This window comes from Daphnia carinata, chromosome 9 (assembly GCF_022539665.2).
Source record: "Daphnia carinata strain CSIRO-1 chromosome 9, CSIRO_AGI_Dcar_HiC_V3, whole genome shotgun sequence".
NCBI classification, from domain to species: domain Eukaryota; kingdom Metazoa; phylum Arthropoda; class Branchiopoda; order Diplostraca; family Daphniidae; genus Daphnia; species Daphnia carinata.
This window is the reverse complement of record NC_081339.1, coordinates 3,218,037-3,239,378: the sequence shown is the minus strand read 5'-3', so window position 1 is coordinate 3,239,378 and position 21,342 is coordinate 3,218,037. Positions and strand designations below refer to the sequence as shown.

General features: G+C 40.4%; 2 protein-coding genes and 3 long non-coding RNA genes across 10 annotated transcripts; 3 read left to right on the top strand and 2 right to left on the bottom strand.

Moving 5' to 3' along the window:
• Window positions 1-121: 121 nt before the first annotated feature.
• Window positions 122-4,607, top strand: LOC130688222 (uncharacterized). 6 transcript variants are annotated; one of them, XR_009000373.1, is made up of 15 exons: window positions 122-199; window positions 321-421; window positions 487-630; window positions 767-894; window positions 951-1,445; window positions 1,505-1,955; window positions 2,010-2,226; window positions 2,291-2,413; window positions 2,482-2,642; window positions 2,728-2,798; window positions 2,869-3,216; window positions 3,463-3,937; window positions 4,002-4,170; window positions 4,270-4,286; window positions 4,379-4,607. It is a non-coding gene; the product is annotated as an uncharacterized LOC130688222 (long non-coding RNA). The 6 variants fall into 6 exon arrangements; XR_009421667.1 differs by lacking the exon at window positions 122-199 and adding an exon at window positions 3,273-3,392 and having other exon boundaries at window positions 221-421; XR_009000376.2 differs by lacking the exon at window positions 122-199 and having other exon boundaries at window positions 222-421; window positions 2,307-2,413.
• Window positions 4,608-5,571: 964 nt separating this feature from the next.
• Window positions 5,572-7,154, top strand: LOC130688228 (uncharacterized). The gene is made up of 7 exons (XR_009000387.2): window positions 5,572-5,665; window positions 5,768-5,847; window positions 5,962-6,154; window positions 6,237-6,345; window positions 6,415-6,470; window positions 6,556-6,651; window positions 6,714-7,154. It is a non-coding gene; the product is annotated as an uncharacterized LOC130688228 (long non-coding RNA).
• Window positions 7,155-8,854: 1,700 nt separating this feature from the next.
• LOC130688231 (uncharacterized) lies at window positions 8,855-9,830 on the top strand. The gene is made up of 4 exons (XR_009000390.1): window positions 8,855-8,928; window positions 8,982-9,247; window positions 9,318-9,501; window positions 9,564-9,830. It is a non-coding gene; the product is annotated as an uncharacterized LOC130688231 (long non-coding RNA).
• A 5,019-nt stretch (window positions 9,831-14,849) lies between these two features.
• Window positions 14,850-16,917, bottom strand: LOC132088260 (adhesive plaque matrix protein-like). The gene is made up of 2 exons (XM_059496756.1): window positions 16,798-16,917; window positions 14,850-16,486 (listed from the first exon to the last, which is right to left on the bottom strand). Exons 1-2 carry the CDS (start codon window positions 16,799-16,801, stop codon window positions 15,036-15,038), a joined length of 1,455 nt encoding a protein of 484 aa, XP_059352739.1. The 5' UTR covers window positions 16,802-16,917; the 3' UTR covers window positions 14,850-15,035.
• A 2,442-nt stretch (window positions 16,918-19,359) lies between these two features.
• LOC130688207 (small ribosomal subunit protein uS4-like) lies at window positions 19,360-21,128 on the bottom strand. The gene is made up of 4 exons (XM_057511182.2): window positions 20,994-21,128; window positions 20,394-20,630; window positions 19,967-20,153; window positions 19,360-19,605 (listed from the first exon to the last, which is right to left on the bottom strand). Exons 2-4 carry the CDS (start codon window positions 20,614-20,616, stop codon window positions 19,431-19,433), a joined length of 585 nt encoding a protein of 194 aa, XP_057367165.1. The 5' UTR covers window positions 20,617-20,630; window positions 20,994-21,128; the 3' UTR covers window positions 19,360-19,430.
• Between the last annotated feature and the right edge of the window lie 214 nt (window positions 21,129-21,342).

The following is a 21,342-nucleotide window of genomic DNA, read 5'->3' as shown; positions in this document are numbered from 1 at the left end:
GCCAGTAAAATATGAGCATTGTCAATTGTAACCATTAAGTATTTGTCTATGTTATCTGGTTTGGCACCGTTGCATCCATTTTCTTCTCGTCTTCCCGCATTTTAGTGTACTGGATTGGTCTGCCATGTAATGGCGTCGTTGACCTTTGACGTGGCGCGGCAATTATTTTCAGTTGTCTACCGAGCGTACGCATCATCGGGTACTGTACTGCTTTGCATTGTTTTGTTTTTTTAATTGGTGGCTGCTTACAAGCCAGTAAATAACCTCAATCCGGTCTTTTCGTGTCTGAGGTTTAGAACATAATCTATAATCGATTTTAGTTAATGACGGACAATCCGAAAAGGCTTGGGCTTACGTCTCGTACTTAAAGGGAAAAAAAAAGAGAGAAAATTTTAAGTCAGTTCATTAGCCAAACGAAGAGGTAATTTGAGAAAATGACGATTGATTAATAGTCATCTAATTAGAGAACATGTACGTTCTTTTTAGGTGTTAAAAAGCTGTTACTGAAAACGCCGAAAGGGTTGTGATAGAAACCAGGAGAATATTGAAAGTTGTGAAACTCGAAGAGCTTGTAAATCCAGCAGTTTCTGGTGCTGGTGTTTTGCTAGCAACTTCATCGCAAGGCAAGGGGTAAGTTTTGGTAACAAAATGAATCCGACCTTCCAAACCAATGGTGATGGGTGACGATCTCTCCATGTAACGGATAACTGCATCCACATCTAATATACCTATGTGTGACAATAAATAATAACTTTCGTTGTTTTAGATTTAACTGGACATGGAGTTGGCTTTGATTTTACCAGTCAAAGTGTGCTCAGTGATGTTGCCTTTAATATCAAAACCGTCGCCACCACCGGCCAAAAAGCTAGGCATCGCCACGTCATAGATTTCCTAGTAATTACGTTTCAAAGATTACAATGAACAGATGTTTTTTATATTCATGTTACTAGATGTTAACCTTGGGCTGGACCGGGCTGTAGGCTGGAATACGACAATTGTTACATCGTGCCAACAGTTCTACTACTCTATCGCCTGTAGGTCTAGCAATGTCGTACGAAACTTGGAGACCTGTGGATCATTGCTCCATAGCAAAACCTTAAAAGAATTCGTGACTAAAAAAAACCATTTACCAGAAACCTGCAGAAATCCACCGAAGGGATCCAGAGCTGATGGGTCGTAATCATGCACCGTAAACTCGAAAATATTCTTCAACGTTTCACCACTGATTTTTACTATGTCCACTGTATTGCTGAAAGGTGCGACTGAAAGAAGATCACCGTACGTGATGGATCCTACAAGACACAATCCCATTGTATATTTAGAAAAGTGCTTCGGATTAAATGAATTCACCATTTTGGGATCGTTCGTCGATGGATGCCCTGACTCCACCGCCATTGACGAGAGCGATAGCCACTTTACTCCATTGACCCTCGCCTGCAAATTTGGTAAACTACATTCAAATTACGAATGATTATTCACGAATTGTCACGTTGTATAATTTTAGCATACCAAATCAACGTAGGCATCAGCAATGAAATTTCCAAGATTGCATTCAACCATACGACAGGCCAGACGATTACCATCTAAGAAGACGAGCGTTTTTCCAACTTCTTTCTCTGACAAAGCTTCGACTTCTTTTCGAAATGGGATCAGTTCCTGCAGGACGTGTGGATCTGCATCGTAAAGTTAACGATGACGAACGCACTATTTTTTACGACAAATAGAATTTATAACTACAATAGTACCTCGAGGTATGCTCTTATCCAGGAGAATCGGGAGGCCAGCAGTGGCGATCACATCTCCTTCGTCGTTAAAAGTCACCATCAAGTTGCCCAGATATTTACCGAAGGCAAATGCCTGTACGACGGGCACTTCCTTACCAGATGGTTGCTTTACCATAGTGGGATATGGACCTTGAGGAATTTCGATTGACGGAGCTGGACCTGTACGTTAAGGTAACGGTTGAAAATGCCATTTGGACTGAAGATAAATTCAGCAATTCGTTACAGTGGATTCGAGTACATTAACAGCTTACCGTTCCAGAGAAATGTATTGGTGTGACCGCCTACCACCACGTCGATATCTGGCACCTGTTCAGCGATTTCCATATCTTTGAGATAACCCGCGTGACCGACTGCAATTAGAATATTGACTCCATCATTTTTAAGACGCGCTGCTTCCTCTCGAACGCCTTGGACTTCGTCAAACACTTTAACCCCGTCCAAGGTAGAGATATACTGCCATTTGTGATCAAGAACCAAAAGAAGATGTCCTTCATAATATTTTTCAGATCATCATCTTGTTAGGGAGAAGTTTCTTACCGATGTTTCAACCGTCAGAAAACCAATGATGCCTACCCTGCGTCCACCTACTTCGACGACTACTGATTTCGGAATTTTACCGTGAAGCGAAGGTTCTCTGCTAGTGTCAATATTTGCTGCCAACACCTACATTAATTAATTTAAAAAAATTTCATTCTAGAGTTCCAGGAAGGAAGTTCAGTCAGAGTTTGCAATTTAAAGAAGGGATATTTTTACCGGGTGATTGGCTGCATTCACGAACGGTGCCAGCCCCGCCACGCCATCATCGAATTCGTGGTTGCCAAGAGACTATTTGGCATAAAGGGACGAGAAAAGAAAAACGTAAATTAATTACTAAACTTTCTAATTCCTGCATGTCTTGTCTGTAAACGTTTTGACAGCACAATTGATAATAATGAACGTTCAGTATGTGCTGCCAGGCTTTCCGACGGATGTTTACAAACAGGGCGTTTCCCCGTTCGTCATTGTTTAAACCAGGTAGCACGAAAAATCATAAAACCATTTGCTTTTCAGACCATGTGTGTAAACAACATTTGAACAACAATAGGAAAACGCGCTACATCAATAATTAAGAAACAAATTGATCAACGTGAGTGTTAACACACGGGCCGTTAACGCGCTGCAACGTGGGCGGGAAAAATGTCGGTGATGATCACGCAGAAAACGCTGTTTCTTTCTTCGTTAAAAAGCAGATAACAAGGATTCTAACAACTCACATTGTGCAAATCACTGGAATAGAAAGTGGTAGTTAAGAAGAATGACGGACGTTTTCCATTGTCCTTTTCAACATAGTCTACCTAGATAAACCTAATAACGACAGTGACTAGAGAAGGAAAAGGATTGTTTGGCTTCTTAGCCAAACTACTTTGCTACAGAACCATCTGTCTTTAGAAAGGTAAGAAATAATTCAATAGTTCTTCGGGCTAAATAGAATTCATGAATATGAAGTAGCGAAACGAAGGGGGGAAACGTAAATAACTCACTGTGGCCGTTAAGTTGAGCAGGTTACCAAAGTGGCTGACGGCCTTCCATTTGTGGATGGTGTACCAGCTGGCGGCGACGACCAAATGCGTTAAGAAAAAAACGAAAGTCTTAAACAAAATAAAGATAAAAACTCGAATTTTGACGGTTTTTTTTTTAGGTTTTCAGAAAAAGTAGTGCCAATCAGAAGTAGCAAAGCAGGCAAGGCTATGTAAAAATTGCACAGGATTTGTTCTCACATGGTGCCTTGGAAGAAATCACCGCCATTCAAAAATATGGTGTCCGGATGCTGCTCACGAATTTTTCGCGATTGGTGGACCAGACGGGCATACCCACCGAAGCATTTACCATTCTCCGAGTCTCGGTGTTTGCACGCCCCGCCGAGTTGGTTGGCCTCCTCGAAACGGCAATGGATGTCGTTCGTGTGTAAGATAGTCAAATTAAACGAAGCCGATGCCTGCGCGACAACGACAGATGCACAAAACAGACCCAACAGCTGAAACCACATGAGGACGATATTACGTGTCGAACAGTCCCGTATATTCTACACGACTGTGGACAAATTGAAATGCTCAGCGCTATAATGCACGCAAAGCTGGGAAAAGGCGTCGCCACAAGCTGTCTACGATTTTTCGGTAACCTTGACGAGTTAGTTGATCATCTCCACACCCAGTAACCGTGCCGCGTTTTTGTTTACAGGAGATTAATGCCGAAGGATGTAACCAACAAGAGTCATGAAGAGTGAATGAATTTCTCTTGTCATTTGATAGCACCCGCCTCATGGATTTTGCTAACGAAAGCGCGCGTTGTGGGATAGCCTGTAGTTCTCGTTGACGCCGGACTTTGTAACTGCAGTATTATAGTGATGGTAAAATATCTGTACACTTTTAAATAACGCTTGAATTCCCTTTCCTATACTTCCAGAGATGTGGATTTGAAACGGGTTTCCATCGGAATATTGCTTTAGCCCTCTCACGTGTTATGGTATTTGTTGTATTCAAAGTGAAGCATACGGATGGGTTCCTATCTTTGCTTGGCGTGTTTTCCCTTTCATTTGAGTTTCCTTTTCATTCCAGGTTTCATGGTGAAATTCTACAGCTTACCATTGAAGATATCCTGCAACCGTATTTGTTTTTGAAATAGGAGATAGAAAGAGATATTGCACTTTCGAGAAAGCTATCTACCCGGTGTGTCAGTTGAGGAAATGTCTCTCTCTACCGAGGTTTACGCAAAAAATCTCCAGCGATACAAAGTTCCATAATAATTTTGTTATGTTTGATCTCTCGATAAATGATTCTAACTATTGCATCATATTATTTACTCGAGTAGTTATCGCTTTCGTTTTGTTCACTCGGCAGGGAATTGAACCCTTGACCTATACCATTCTAACCCGATATTCTTACCATTGAGCTATCATCAGCGGGTTTCATTGTTAATTCAGTGTAGAACCTGATCATGAATGTAGATAGTCGGACATTTAGCAATGGAGCGGATTTCGGAGGGCAAGACACCAGATAGGTCCCGCATAACACTACCAATATCAGTGGTTCAATACAATCCTCGGAGTGTCTAAACAATGGCAAGGAACATGACTAATAAGTAGATAGTAGGATGGAAGTTTTAGTATATCAATTGGAAATGAGTTTAGCAAAATATGTAACAATTCACTCTACACCCATGCAAGCAATTTCCTATTCATTTGCAACATCTCCAGATATTGCTGGCACTACTTGATAAAGCCAGATTTATTTTCAGTCCAGTTGCACGTGTTGCGTTCGATTATATAAATATTGTTAATCTCATTTTGCCGGTAATCGAACCTTCGTTAATCAGATGACTATTGACTAGCAGACGCTTATGGCAATCCATTTTACCCCCCATAAAAAGGCTTTTTTTCTGTTTTACTGCTATCGCCATCTACCGGTCAGATTCTAGTTAATTCTTTACATAGAGTCGTCCAAATTTCTGCTGGCGCTAGCGCTGTAGCGTACTGGCGCACTAGCGTTGCGTCAAATACTCGGTATATTTCAAAAATAATTAACTTAATGAAAAAAGTAGCAATTTACTCGGATTCAGCATTTAATTTTTAGTATATCCCGTAATATTCAATCAATTCCAATGAGGGTCAGCTTTTGCATAAAAATTTTTTAAGCCCGACTAAACAAGCCCGACTTTTTTTTTTTAAGTCCAATATTTTAACCCGCGCAGCTGTAAGTGGGAAAGACATCTGATGGATGAATTTCCGACTACCTGACAATTTCGCCTTCCATTTTTGCACTCTGTGTGTATGTGATACCGAACAGCAAGTGATATCTGTGTTTGTTATCTACAATATTTTTTGGATTACGAGGAATAATTCAACTGTAAGTTGACAGTATTTTATTTAGCGTTCTCGAAATACATTGTTATGTATGTATTGGAAGGGGCACACTTAAAAGTGATTGTTTTTGCCTTGAGTTTCTTAGGTTTCAACTAAGCAAGCTACTGAACCACAAAATGGGCAATGGGCAACCCACATCCTTCACTTTCCACAAACTATTACGTAGTGAGAAGAATTCACGTTCTCTTATTCTCATACTTATTGGCATGAACTTTTATCACTGTAATAGACAGGAAACTTTTTTCATTTATTCATTTATTTGTTTGTTTTAACAAATAGCACAATGGATGTGGACGATGGATGAAATTTGGGCAACACAACTTACGCTTTCTGTCTTGCAATTATACAATGAGAGGATTTATATGCTCATCATCTGCTCAAGGCTCGCCCCTGTCCTAAGTGGCTTGCTTCTGTTGTTACCATATAGTTCATGGAAGTTAAAGTTAAAGCATAAAAGGAGTTGTCGACAGAGGTACATCAACACTAACCTAAATTTTGCAATGTGATATGTGATTACTTGATTCAAGTACTGCTTTTTTACATTCATTCAACAGGGTCAGAGTGATTCATCGCTGTGCAATCAATTATCATCTTGTCAGCTGCTTTTTGTGATCCACATTTAGCCAGCTACCGTGCATAAGCATCAACATCATACTGCCCAAGGTATTTGAAATTTCTTTGTTGTCTAGTGTTGTTTTATGGTGATTTATGCAAACCCTCATCTTTCTTCAGTGCAAAATTGCTGTCCTGGACATTTCTGCAGTTCTCGCCCCTTGTAGACCACACGCGTAGGTGAAATTGCCTTTTCCGTTACGGTTACACCGAGAACATTTCTTTCCCCATTAGACTCATACATTTGCCTCGCCCGTTTAGAAAACCTACAGTCTTCTTCCCTTCTTAGCTCCAGTACAACATCAACCATCAGGACTTCGTGCCATTCTTTCTTTTCATCATTGAGCCCCTCGATCCGTAAGTTCCATAGTGTATTTCTTCATGAAATTTTAAATGCTAACATTTCTCTTCCTTATTAGAACAACATCATAGCATTGCACGACGGAAAAGAACATGTCTATGTTATCGTCTCATCACGTCTTTGATCTCGCCATGTCTCTTTGCCGTCTTCACCTTTGCCTTCGCCATCGTCTCGTCGCCGCCTTCGCCTTTGCCTTCGCCATCGTCTCGTCGCCGCCTTCGCCTTTGCCTTCGCCATCGTCTCGTCGCCGCCTTCGCCTTTGCCTTCGCCATCGTCTCGTCGCCGCCTTCGCCTTTGCCTTCGCCATCGTCTCGTCGCCGCCTTCGCCTTTGCCTTCGCCATCGTCTCGTCGCCGCCTTCGCCTTTGCCTTCGCCATCGTCTCGTCGCCGCCTTCGCCTTTGCCTTCGCCATCGTCTCGTCGCCGCCTTCGCCTTTGCCTTCGCCATCGTCTCGTCGCCGCCTTCGCCTTTGCCTTCGCCATCGTCTCGTCGCCGCCTTCGCCTTGCTCAGCAGACAGCCCACGGCGATGTAGGAGTTCATCGTGGATCGTCACCTCGGTATTGTTTTGTTTTGCATTGTAGTATAAGCTAACCCGTTGGCTGCCACCCCGTTTGCTCCCATTTTTTTTTGTAGTTGTAGGGACCTGGGCGCTGTTCTCTTCATGGCCATGGGGGGAACAGTCGCCATTGCGCCTAATGGCTTTATGCCATTAGGCGCCGTAGGCAATGCACCATTAGGGACTTCTCTTTGTCGGCGCGGTGACAGTAACCTGGGGTGTGCATTCCCGGAATGGTTTCTGTCACCGCGCCAGCCCGGGCTTGTCTTCGGACAAGCCCCACCTTGGTCGGGGATGCTTCGGACCCGACGTGTAGCGAGTGTAGTGTAAGCAACCTACGGGTTGTATGGCGTGGCAGCCAACGGGTTAGCTTAAGTGTATGTTTGTGCATGTATTTGTGTATGTATTTGTGTATGTGTTATTGTATAAAACAGTGGTGGAATGTTGGGTGGAGGTGGGACAATAAAGTTTTTCAAAATGAATCTATTTCTCGTCTATTTCATGTAGCTGACTTATTCAGAATCAAAAGATAAACTTAGCTTATTTGTTTTACAAATACCATTTGAAGCACAGTTATCTGCAAAGTGCTTGTTTCAAGTGACTTTGTCAGTCAGTGAACCGTCAATGAATGAAATTTCTTCCTGCTCCATTTGATTGTCGAATACAACTTAGCAAAATAAAAAAATTAAGAAAAAAGGATAAATGACTTACAAACATTAACTTAAATTGGTCACATCGCAAAGGGAATGAACCATTCCCTCTTTAACACCTTTGTAGCCGTTTCAGAGAATGTAGTAATTCAACAAACACAAGAATGATAATGGATATGTTTTATTTACACTAACATATTCCTTTCTGCCACCGTATGCTCCCAACACCACTGCAACACATCAGGTACATCAAGGATCTGTGTGAGCCCCATGAAAAAATGTATCCTGTAAACACCTAACAAAAAAACCAACTCCTGGATTAATTGTTTGGCAATCAGTAAGCAAAATATTTTCTGAAGATTGACTACCTTCTTTAAAAGTAATGTTTGCTAGGAGGAAAACTGAGTGCATTGGACTTATAAATATGAATTGCATGCTAGTTATCGAACCAAATTTGAGCCATTTTTCTCTTCTTTTAAATAGTTCTCATGTTGTGGTTTGAGGCTTATTTCTTTACAAACTTATGCAATAATACCTTTGCAAGCTTTCTACAGATTTGCTTAACTGTACAAATAAATCAAAATACCGAAAAGTGAAAAATCTACGTTAAATACATACCTCGTAATACAGAAAATTGACAGAATTTTCAAGAAGCGAAGTATTTTTTACGCCTCCCATCTCCTTTGTCGACGCCTAGCTAACCAAATCGGATGACATTGCCATGGAATTGGTAAGCAGTTGGTGATCGCTCCCCTAGATGTCTTGAGAATAGGACGGCCACTTGAGCTATTCCACAAAATAATAGTGTAAAAATTAAAAAATAATCAATTTATATGGCAATCCGTTTTACATAAAAAAAAAAAAAAAATGGCGGAAAAAAAAAATCGCATTTTTTTCTCTTTTTTCTACCCGTAGCCATCTATCAGTCGGTTTCGTTATTACAGGCATGTAAGCAATTTGAGTTAATTGTATCCCATTAAGCAGTTAATTGAGTAGCGTGGCTGGAGAACAACGCGTGGCTGGAGGAACAATTGAAAAATGGATAAGATAATAAAACAAAAAAATGGTAAGTATAAACATTATTATATTGGTTTTCAATTATTAATTATTGTTTATTAGATCAAATTATGAAGCTGCAGGCCCAGTTATTGGAACAACACAAAATATTAGATAACAAAGCTAAGGATCGTAGGCCTAACACGTAATGATTCTATTTATTTGCTTTTATTCATTCGTGTTTTGTAGCTCAAATTTTGAGTCTTCAAGCTCAGCTAGGGGAAAAGAACAAATTGGAACAGAACAGTTTCCAAACAGTGAAGGAGGTTTTTCAAAACTCATCTCTAACTGAACGTGAGGATGAGTTGGCATTAGGCGAACACAGCCAGGTACCTAAAGTTTTCAAATAAGAATTCAAAATAAGTATAGAATTTTAAAAAACAATTATTTATTGCTTAGTTATTCAGTCCACCACCTGACAGTGTGTTAAATTTAAATTCTGTTAGTGCTGCACTAAAAGAATCGTTAGTAATAAGCTCATGCAGTGAAGGAACTGAACAATTGTGGGAACGTATTTGGGCCGAAAATGGGTGTGGTACAGAAACCCAGAAATGACACAAGTTCAACATGAAACATGGATTAGGTACTTTTCGGTTTTTTGTCTATCGAAAAAGTATTTTTAATGCTATTATTTTGCATTCACAGATTTTAACGGGGGATCAAATCAAGTCTGGAAGTGTTACAGGATGGAAGAGTGAGCCTACAGATGAAAAAACACTGAGAGTGCATTACCGTAAGGTGTGAGGTAAATTAATAGAGTAATGCAAATTGCCTAATGAGAAGTACCATCTTGTGTTAATGAATCCAGTACAACAGCAATCCTTCATAGTTCTGTCACAGCTAGAAGCCTCAAATAATTCTGCTTCTCTGTCTAAAGAACAACTTGTCCTTTACGTTCAGAGTGTTGTGGAAACTGGGTACTTAAATGGCCCTAAAGATGTTTTAATTTTGCTGCTATTGCAGAGATGAACATCATACATGGACTCTTTAGGTATGAAAGGATTTTTCTTCAAATAATTTTGAATTTATGACGAAGAATTTCTCCTCCTTTTGCCAACCAGGTCTTATCTACCAAAAAAAATTTTATCCAATAGGAAAGGATTTTCATGTACTGGGAACACAACTATCAACAATGCAACATTGTACAGGTGCTAGTTTATCATTCAAGAGCCTTATACAATGAAGTTAATCTGCAATTTGTATGTCCTTTCCCAAGCTTCCACCAGAAGTTGAATCTATGAGTCATATAAGTTCCATGATCAACAATTGATGTGTTTAACTGTGTTGTTTTTCTTTTCTCAATATAGGTTAATAGTAACATTGGATCTGAAAAGATTCTTGGTTGGGGCAAGACACTGAATAAATTGTATTGATTGGATGGATGACATGACATTGCTATACTTAATTCGGATTCCCCAGACGGTATTTGATATTTAAAAAATTGAAGTGCATATCTGGGCTCCCTTCTTTTCTGAAGCCCCGTTTCCCCTTGACTCATAATAAGCCCGTAGGGGGTCATGCCCCTACTGTACGGTATATATAAAAACAACATATACCGAGGTTTGGAGGGCTCTGGCCGGAAAGGGGACGTGGGGTGCCGCTTCGTCCGATGATGTGTTCACGGAGGGTGACGTGACTGCCCACAAATCCGAACTAAAGGTTAATCGCTCCTGTAAAAATGTTCCAAATCTTCAGCTCTTCTTCCGGCTTCTCTTAGCCAATCACCGGGTAATCTCCCCGGTGGGTCAACAAGGCAGTGTCTCCCCCTGCCTGGGTTGACGGCAACTTTTGAAAGGGCTATTGTGCCTTTTTAAAGTTGCAAAAATAATTGTGATGTGCAGAGAATTGTCAATAAATTTTTTTTTATAAAATGTTTTTGCAAAATTTTTTTCTTTCATTGTCTGTGTTCGCACGTTACATTTATCAACTTTTTTTTTTATTTAGCTTGCTCTTATTACACTTTTTGAACTCTTGAACTTAGACAAGGAACAACGTGTAATACCTGGATATTTTCTGAAGTAATTTTATACTTGTATATTGTTTTACTGGTATGGGAATCGATCCCCAGACATTCAGCGTGCAACGCCGATGCTCTAACATTGAGCCACGAGATATATCTGTCATATTATATCTATTATCGCATATCATATGTTATAGTCTAGGATGTTTATGTAGTCTTTCACAAGTATATATTTATCTTTTTATAGCTTTCATAAGGTTATAGCTCTGTGGTAGAGCATTCAGCTGCGGTAACTGTTACCCTGGGTTCAAACCTTAGTAGTAAAGACCTTAGTATAAAGATCTACGTTTCAATTTTATTCAAAGTGTAAATGCAAGTCCGCAAGTGACTAGAAAAAAGCTAACCTGACATCATATGATTCATGGCTCATTGGTATAGCATCGGCGCGGTATGCCGAACATCCAGGGTTCGATCCCTGGATAATAATTGAATGCTTACAGATAAACGATAAACCAATGGAAACAATGCTTACCAGAAAAGGTGGCATGAACAATAAAGGTGAATTGAGCAAGCTAAATAAAAAAAAAGTTGATAAATGTAATGTGTGAACACAGACAATGAAAGAAAAAAATTTTGCAAAAACATTTTATAAAAAAAAATTTATTGACAATTCTCTGCACATTACAATTATTTTTGCAACTTTAAAAAGGCACAATAGCCCTTTCAAAAGTTGCCGTCAACCCAGGCAGGGGGAGACACTGCCTTGTTGACCCACCGGGGAGATTACCCGGTGATTGGCTAAGAGAAGCCGGAAGAAGAGCTGAAGATTTGGAACATTTTTACAGGAGCGATTAACCTTTAGTTCGGATTTGTGGGCAGCCACGTCGCCCTCCGTGAACACATCATCGGACGAAGCGGCACCCCACGTCCCCTTTCCGGCCAGAGCCCTCCAAACCTCGGTATATGTTGTTTTTATATATACCGTACAGTAGGGGCATGACCCCCTACGGGCTTATTATGAGTCAAGGGGAAACGGGGCTTCAGAAAAGAAGGGAGCCCAGATATGCACTTCAATTTTTTAAATATCAAATACCGTCTGGGGAATCCGAATTAAGTATAGCAATGTCATGTCATCCATCCAATCAATACAATTTATTCAGTGTCTTGCCCCAACCAAGAATCTTTTCAGATCCAATGTTACTATTAACCTATATTGAGAAAAGAAAAACAACATAGTTAAACACATCAATTGTTGATCATGGAACTTAGATGACTCATAGATTCAACTTCTGGTGGAAGCTTGGGAAAGGCCATACAAATTGCAGATGAAAATCATTGTATAAGGCTCTTAAATGATAAAATAGCACCCCTAGAATGTTGCATTGTTGATAGTTGTGTTCCCAGTATGCTGAAAATCCTTTCCTATTGGATAAATTTTTTTTTTTAGATTAGACATGGTTGGCAAAAAGCAGGAGAAATGCTTTGTCATAAATTCAAAAAATTTTCAAGAAAATTCCTTTCATACCTAAAAAGTCCATGTATGATGTTCATCGCTGCAATGCCAACGAAATGAAACATCTTTAGGGCCATTTAAGTACCCAGCTTCACCAACACTCTGAACGTAAAGGACAAGTTGTTCTCTAGCTGTGACAGAACTATAAAGGATTGCTGTTATACAGATTCATTTACACAAGATGGTACTTCTCATTAGACAATGTGCATACTCTATTACTTTACCTCATACCTTAATGGTAATGCACTCTGTGTTTTTTCAACTGTAGGCTCACTCTTCCATCCTGCAACACTTCCAGACTTGACTTGATCCCCTGCTAAAATTCTGTGAATGCAAAATAATAGCATTAAAATACTTTTTGGATAGACAAATAACCGAGAAGTACCTAATCCATGTTTGATGTTGAACTCATGCCATTTCTGGGTTTCCGTACCACACCCATTTTCGGCAGTCTTTATGGTAATATTAATCAAAGCCACATGTACCACTATGAAATGGATGTTGAAAAGCAAATAAAAACCTGTTGAGATGGATATCAGGAGAATCAGAATAGATCTCAATCAACTTCAGTTATTCTTTTCCCTATAGTACTTAGTGACATAGCATAATAGATATACCTGCCTCAATTCAGAACCATAGACCAACGGAAAAGAACACAGAAATGTAGCTGTGAAAGCAGATCACTTTAGAACACAGGATCAGGTATAGATCATCTAAGAGTAGGCCTAAAATGCAAAGAAAAAAATATTGGGCATAATTGCAGTTTACCAAACATAGTAGCAAAATAAAATAATTGTCAAAGAAAGACACATGCACACTTGGGTTGGCGAATGGGTAAGTCTGATACAATGTATGGCAATCCGTTTTACCCCTACTCCCCCCCCCCCCGCTCCCTAAAAAATAAATAGAAATATCGGCCTTACTTTCTGTTTTACTGCTACCCACCGGTAGATGGCGACAGCAGTGAAATAGAAAAAAAGGCCGATATTTTTCTTTTTTTTTGGGGTAAAACGGATTGCCATAAGGACTAAATGTATAGTTGCAAAACTAATACTAGCAGTAAATGATAAATAATTAAACACACGAGAACTGAACGAATTGAAACAATCAGTTTTTGACAATCTTTACTAAGAATAATCGAGGTCTTTAAAAAGGACATGTGTTAGCAAAATTAGCTGACTACAAGACATGATATATCATATATAATAGTTGTTAAACCAAAAGTGAACCATACTGCTCTAAATAATTTTCAAATTGCAGAATTGCATGTTTCTTTCACATGAAATTTTAGCCATAACACCTTAAGAACCTTCAATGCGTTTCTCTCACTGTAAACCTGTCATGGAGATGAAAAAGACAAATCCACGTTGAAAACTTCAGAATACATGATTTGGCGGAGAAATTTCAATGGTGCAATTGTATGGAAGCTCATATTATTGCTACGTCTTGGTCGACGTCAGGCGAAATAGAATGGTGCCTAGCAGTTAGTTACTTCTCGGGTAGATGCTTCGAGATTATGACGCCCACCAGAGACTTATAGGAAGTGCTTTCAAAAAATTCAAGTTTTTAAAATAAGGATGCAACATAATACATTAGATTTAAATCAATTTCATCTACAGGTTCGGGCTTCGGACTAATTGCTTTCGAATTTTTACGTTACTACTTCTATTGCAGCCTGTAAAAGCCTACCTATTCGCCACTATTTTCTCGATAATGTTCATTTATCACAATGGTTAATAGTTTCACAAAATTCAAATAAGAGTTAGTTATCCGTCAGAAAATTTGCACTTCTTTTATCAACGTGGTTTGGTGATTCGATTCACTGTATCTTATAGTTGCATGCACATCTAAATATTGCAGCACTTGAAAACGATGTTAGTAACCAAGAGTCTGAGAGCAGTTAAAAGTCGAAACGTCAAGCGTTGGTATGGAACTTGCCGACCATGCAATGTGAGACTGAATAGAGGAAGCTATCAGCTGATGTCACGGTGTGGATCATATGGTACAGGATCATATGACTCGGGCCAAAATCGTGACAGTTCTGGAGGTTACTCACATGCCAGTCAAGTGCTACATTTTTGCCTTTTTCCCGACAATTCCCGACTATACTAACAAACGTTCAAATTAGGTTTTTCTTGAAGTAGGAATTTCTAATAAAAACTATGGTGGAAATACATCCTAAAATAATTTTCGCTATCTTAGACATAATTTTCATTATAGTTATATAAAGAATAGGTTAGAAGGTTAATCATGCTTATCGTACACAATTCCAATGGGTTAACGCAATGACTCTGGGTGACGAAATGTAGTACCAAACAAAGAGGAATTCCAAATAAGGGAATTCCATCAAGTACTTTGACAAAAGTCCCGATTGCTTTGAAATGTGAAATTTTGGACCCAGATTACAAGTCAAATTTGCCCCTATCCATTTTATTTGATACAGAATTAAACATAACTATAGCATTTGATAACGATGTAATATTTGCATTCAACATTGAGTTTGGAAATCACATTCGCATGGAACAACTAATGCATGCATAAATTATATGGCAGGGAAAAATTCATTTTGGAACGACGACTACAAATAATTTACACAATCAGAAGATTTCGTCCTCGAGCTTTAACCTGTAAGCATAACTCGAAATTAATAGTACTTGGGAGGCTGGGTGTAGTATGATGGGGTTGCATAGGTTGTTGTGTAGTAAGCTTTAGCTTCGGTGTAGTAACTGGGAGCGGCGTATGTGGTAGTGTAGTACTCTGGCGCTTTTGTGGTGTAGTATTTTGAAGCTTCAGTGTAGTAAGCTGGAGGAGCGTAAGTTGTGGTGTAGTATTCAGCTTTCTTTGTGTAGTACTCAGGGGCTTTAGCTGTGTAATATTCAGCAGCCTTTGTGGTGTAATATTGCGGAGCCTCTGTGTAGTAAGCCGGGGCAGCGTAAGTAGTGCTGTAGTACTTGGAGGGCTCGGTATGGTAGCTTGGTGCAGCATACGTTGTGGTGTATTCAGGAGCCTTTGTAGTGTAGTATTGCGGAGCCTCACTGTAATAAGCTGGAGCAGCGTACGTGGTAGTGTAGTATTCAGCAGCCTTTGTAGTGTAGTAAGACGGGGCAGCATAAGTTGTGGTGTAGTAAGTAGGTTCCACGTAGTACGAAGGAGCAGCCGTTGTGTAATAACTTGGGGCAGCGTAGTATGCCGGCTCAGGGTAGTAAGACGTGGCAGCTGTGGTGTAGTATGTTGGAGCTACATAGTACTTTGGCGCCTCTGTGGTGGTGTAGTACGATACAGTTGTGTAGCTCGGAGCAGAGTAATATTTCGAGGCCTCAGTGTAGTAAGACGGAGAAGCGTACGTTGTGGTGTAATACTCGGGGGCCTTTGTGGTATAGTAGGCAGGAGCTTCGGTGTAGTAGCTTGGAGTGGCGTAGGTTGTTGTGTAATACATTGGCGCCTCTGTGTAATAGCTCGGTGCCGAGTAGTATTTCGGTGCCTCCGAATAGTACGTCGGAGCAGCATACGTAGTGGTGTAGTACGTCGGAGCAGCATACGTAGTGGTGTAGTACGTCGGAGCAGCATACGTAGTGGTGTAGTACGTCGGAGCAGCATACGTAGTGGTGTAGTACGTCGGAGCAGCATACGTAGTGGTGTAGTACGTCGGAGCAGCATACGTAGTGGTGTAGTACGTCGGAGCAGCATACGTAGTGGTGTAGTACGTCGGAGCAGCATACGTAGTGGTGTAGTACGTCGGAGCAGCATACGTAGTGGTGTAGTACTCGGGGGCCTTTGTAGTGTAGTAAGTAGGGGTTGCATACGTAGTGGTGTAGTACGTCGCAGCCGCATACGTTGTTGTGTAGTAGGATGCCGTCGTGTAGTATTCGGGCGCCTTGGTCGTGTAGTACATTGGGGGTTCAGTGTAGTAGCTAGGAGCAGCATATGTTGTCGTGTAATACTCGGCCTTCTTCGTTGTGTAGTACTCAGGAGCTTTGGTGGTGTAGTAGGACGCCGGAGTGGTGTAGTATCCGGATGAAGAAGAACCCATGGGCCCACCCATGGTCTGTCCCCCCATCAAAGAGACAATCAACAGCAGCATTGTGGCATAGTTAGCTAAAAATTAAAAAAGAATGCAGTTTAATGACAAATTCAAACAAAGAGCCTTATCAAAATGATGCAATTAGTATCAGCAAAATAAACGAGTTAGTGAACTATCCTTATTTTCCCTACATTTACAAAACACAAATCCAGCAAACATGGGAAAAACTAATGCCAGTTACTGCTATAGAATTAAATTATCATTCTTAAAACCAAGCTTGAAAATACGGTTCAAAAATACTCATGATGAAAATGACTTTGAAATTTACATTGAAAAAAAACTGGAATTTATCCTAACAAAAATTTGAAAAACGTGAAATGCTTACCCATGATAGTAGATAAAAGTTGATTCGGTAAAGTACGAGTTGACAACAAAACTTTCTGTACCACTGTTGCTGATCGATGAGTCCACTCGACTGATTCTAAACTTCGCTTTGTCCTCGTTTTATATGAATTTGTTTCCCCCTAATGCACGTCGCTAGCCTATGGCATTGATCATTACAAGGGCAATATTATTCTTACCCCACCTTTATGACGTGTTCGCATACCGTATGACATTCTCTTCCCCTTTGGCTGTTGGCACTTACGGTTTAAAGCCGCGCATTTTCTTCTCTTACGTTTTCACTCAAAACGTTATGATGGTTTAAAAAAAGGATGTGTCCTTTTATACCACAGCAATGTTATCAAGCTCTAACTGGAATTTTAGAAGTGGCAATAATTGTCACGAATAAGCAACAAGGACCCCACATTAGTTCCTTTTACAACGGGTAGTTGATTGAATGGTAGGATGATATCGGACAATGTGTAATGCTTAGGGGTAAATGCAAATCTAAATATTGAAATCTAATTATAAATTGAACACGATGATTATTATTTGGGCCCTCGCCTCATATAACCCTTAGCGGATGCATTACCTTATTAGTGCTAGCATTGGCCGCCAGGAGATATAGAGGATTCTTGCATGTCATTAAAGGCGTTCTCTTCGTGCTGGCTTGATAATGATGCCATACCCCATATAGTGCTTGAACATAAGTCGAAAATTAAAGCAGTTGATTCAATTTTTTGTTTTATAATTACCTTGGATGTTATTTATCAGTATTTTGTGGATACAGTTCATTTATTACATTGTACAATAGTTTCGTCGAATTTAAATGAGAGTTGTTTTTTGACGAAAAATGCCCGCTTGTGTTAACAACAAGGTTTGGGGTCGTAATTCACGGTATATAATAGTTGCGTGAACATCCAATAGTAGCGGCACTTGAAATGACTGGGTATGGCACCCTCCCCATGATGGGAATACTAGTAACCAAGAGTCTGTAAGCAATTACCAACTCGAAACGTCAAGCGTTGGTATGGGATTGGCCCACCATTCCAATGCAAAACTGAATAGAGATGTAAGAGCTATCAGCTGATGTCACGATGGGTTGAATCAATAGCTGTACTATACGATTCAGTCCATCCGGGCAGGTCTGGAGGTTACTAGTATGTCAGTAAAGTGCTTAGCGCAACCTTTTTATTTTATTTTTTCACAATTAAATGGATATTGCACGAACAATGAAATTATAGCTGTTAACACCAAATTTTGAGCATTGATATTATTTGATATTTTCAATTGGAAATCCCCCGTTAGCGGTGGAAACGCAGCCTGAGAGGATATTCCCTACACTATGCAGTATAACAGAGGTGGGGTAAGAATATTGGATATTCAAAAATGTTCAACTTCTTGTTGCCATTGGGCTAAAGCGATAAATCAGGGTGACAGTAGGTGCTATAAAACCGAACGTATAAAGCGGAAGGAAACCAGTTGTGTTGGTGCCTTCCAACGGACTCCATCTTCTTCTGGTTCTGGTATCTTCAGCTTGCAGTCGTGGGTAAGAGGAAATCGCTCCCTTTTTTTAAAAACTTAACTGATTTCCATATTTTTCAAAATAGTCTATTGTGCGAATCATTTATCTAACTGTTTAATTTGTTTATCTTTATGTGACTACGTCGTCATGCTGCTGTTGGAGGCTACCGCTTCAAGCAAGAGAGTACTGATGGTCCGTCCTTTTCTGTATATTACATAACTACAACACCCAATGCCCTTTGTATGATGCTCGCTCTTACTACACCGCCAAGGCGCCCCTGTATTACACCGCAGATACTGCTCCCGGCTACTACACTCATTCACTCAAGTACTACACGACTTTAATTGCCGAATACTGTTATACCAGCACACACTCCGTTCCAACGTATTACACTGAAGCCCCTAAATATATTCCTGCTCCAAGTAATATGCCGAGGCTCCAGTTTACTACCCCACAACATACGCAAGTCCCATCTACTACATCGAGGCTTAGAATTGTATGGTACTAAGGCACTGGTATACTTCACGTTACACTAAGCTTATCTTCCGTACCCGAGGAGTTTTGCCCCGAGATTTATTATCGATCCGTACTACACCAACACAGAGATACCAAAAGTACCACGTAGCTCTAACTTATAGTGAACACCGTACTGTATAAATCAACTTTCGTTACTGCAGTACTATAATTGAACCCCCAGTTACTACACAATTATTCTCCATCTTCTTACACAACACAACAGACTCCCGGGTACATTACGCCAAATTTATAACCATACTCTTTAGCGCTCGCTGAACGTATGAAAGTATGTATGTGTAACATTTGCATCTTCCATTTTCAGTTCACTTTATGCAATGTAAAGTTTCCTTTACTTTTGAAGCGACTTACATTGCAATAAGTTATAACTTGGTGACTTATTGTTTCCGTTGCCCAGTGACTCGACATAACAATTACTGTAACTAATCTGCCAATGAACACGAGTCTTTCATGTCCATTCCTTTCATCGCCGGGACTCACAAAAGAAAAAGTAACGCAGGGAAAAACTGTCTTCGCGCACAACATTGTATTTGTTGTTAACACAATAGAGGGCTCGAATCAAGATTGGGGCGAATAGCCTACTCGTCATCTTCTTCTCCGCCATCACCACCATCCGTGCCCTTCTTCAAATTCTTCCTCTTGACACGACCAGCACGGCCGCCACCGAACGGTGAACGAAGAGCAAAATCGATGTGTTTCTGGGAATCCAACCGAACGATGAAGCTGGGAATATTCACCAACTGCTTACGAACGCTACAAAGAAGAAAACAAGCATAAGTTACATGTAACGTATGATTCTTTTAGGTGGAGAAACAAATGGTTTAATTCAAGTATGCCCACCGAGCCGTAAGTGTCTACCCAGAACTAGACATCAGGCGTGGAGCGCTGCGAACAACAACTCCAGTGGCCTTAGAAAGAAAATCACGTGAGCTTCAATGTGGATAATTTCCACTTCACGTAACGCGTAATAGCTTCACGACAGCTATTCACTAGGCGTGGATTGTTGCTAGCAACAAACCAGTGGCCCACAAGACATCCAATGGATCATCTTCCATCCTCTGGCGCATCGAGCCACTTGTTTCATAACGCTATCTGAACGGGAATTGTTCAATACCGAATGTGTCGCTGGCGAATGAGAACGCGAGCGTGGTGGATCGATTTAGCTAGACCGAGTTTGAAAACTTGGGTCTGCAGGCGGCGCTCCAAAAAGTCCTCCACCTTCAAGCTGAGCACGTAATCGAGCTTCATGCGGCTCTCATCCAAAACGCCGATGCGTACCAAGCGGCGCAGAAGGGCGTTACCTACATAACAATGGTTACAAGATTAATAACTCCATGTATTCAATGAACACAGAATAGGGTTCATCATTGAACTAATTTTTTCAGTCATTTACTCATGTAAGTTTGGCATCAGGTCTCAGCCAAGAAGTGTCAGATAAAGTGCATCATGCAAATTAGTTCTATTTAGCAATGAATAGCCTACAACAACTACCATGCTCTAATCAGCATGCCTTAAAAAATATTCCACAACTATGTCATTACCTTCAAACAGACGTTTGCCATCTTTCTCATCGAGAGTAAGCAACTCTCGGGCAGCCTTACGGATCTTGGCCAGGGTGTACTTGACCCTCCAGACCTCTCGCTTGTTGCGAAGACCATATTCACCAATCAATTTGAGCTCTTGATCCAAACGAGCTTTCTCAAAGGGGCGTCGGGGAGCGACGCACACCTTTCGCTGTACCAAAGGAGCACGGTGGTTCACCATTTTGACTAATCAGCCTGCACAGATAAAGAAATGAAGATTTAGTACTCGTGAATCAGTTACACTGAGTTAAAAATTTCATTATCGCCTAGTCACGAATCAGGTCAATCTACAACAAGATTCCTGGGATTAAAACTGGCAATTAATTTAGCCACATTCCATTGACAGTCTCTATTTAACCGAGAGTAGTCAAAAATGGAACAGAGGCATGCCCGGGCCGGTATGCAAAATCCATTCACATCCAACGCATCTTTTCGATCCCCTTATTATTTTTGAATTCTACTTAGACATGGTGATCAATGCTTTTTGTCCGAAATAAATTTGCTGCTTACGCTTTAATAAATCATTAAACTTTCATTAAAAATATTACAACAACTTACCAAGCAAGCTGCAGCAGCGACGGCGGCCAAAGAGAGTGTGGCCGAATAGATGGTTAGAATATGGGGTACCTCTTCTTATAGACGTTGACAAAGCCTCGTCTTGCTAAACGCGCGCGATTTGATACAAAATACAGCATTGCAAGAGTTCCGAAAATTGTGATGGAAAACGATAGGTAAAAGTTTGCAAACTTAATACTTACAAGTTTAATTGAAAGTAACTTTTTACAGCTTATCTGAGCTTCCGAACTTCGTAACAAACGCAAAACTTTGTTGGGTCCGATGCACACTCTCAAAGTTAGCGATAAAATTACAACAAAACTTGCATCAATGGATCTAACCAATGTTTCTC

Coding starts and splice junctions, on each gene's coding strand:
- LOC130688207 (XM_057511182.2), bottom strand. CDS start 20,616: ATGGTGAACCACCGTGCTCCTTTGGTACAGCGAAAGGTGTGCGTCGCT. Junction 20,154..20,393: donor TGGCAAACGTCTGTTTGAAG/GTAATGACATAG, acceptor ATTGTTATGTAG/GTAACGCCCTTCTGCGCCGC. Junction 19,606..19,966: donor ATTCGCCAGCGACACATTCG/GTATTGAACAAT, acceptor TCTTCTTTGTAG/CGTTCGTAAGCAGTTGGTGA.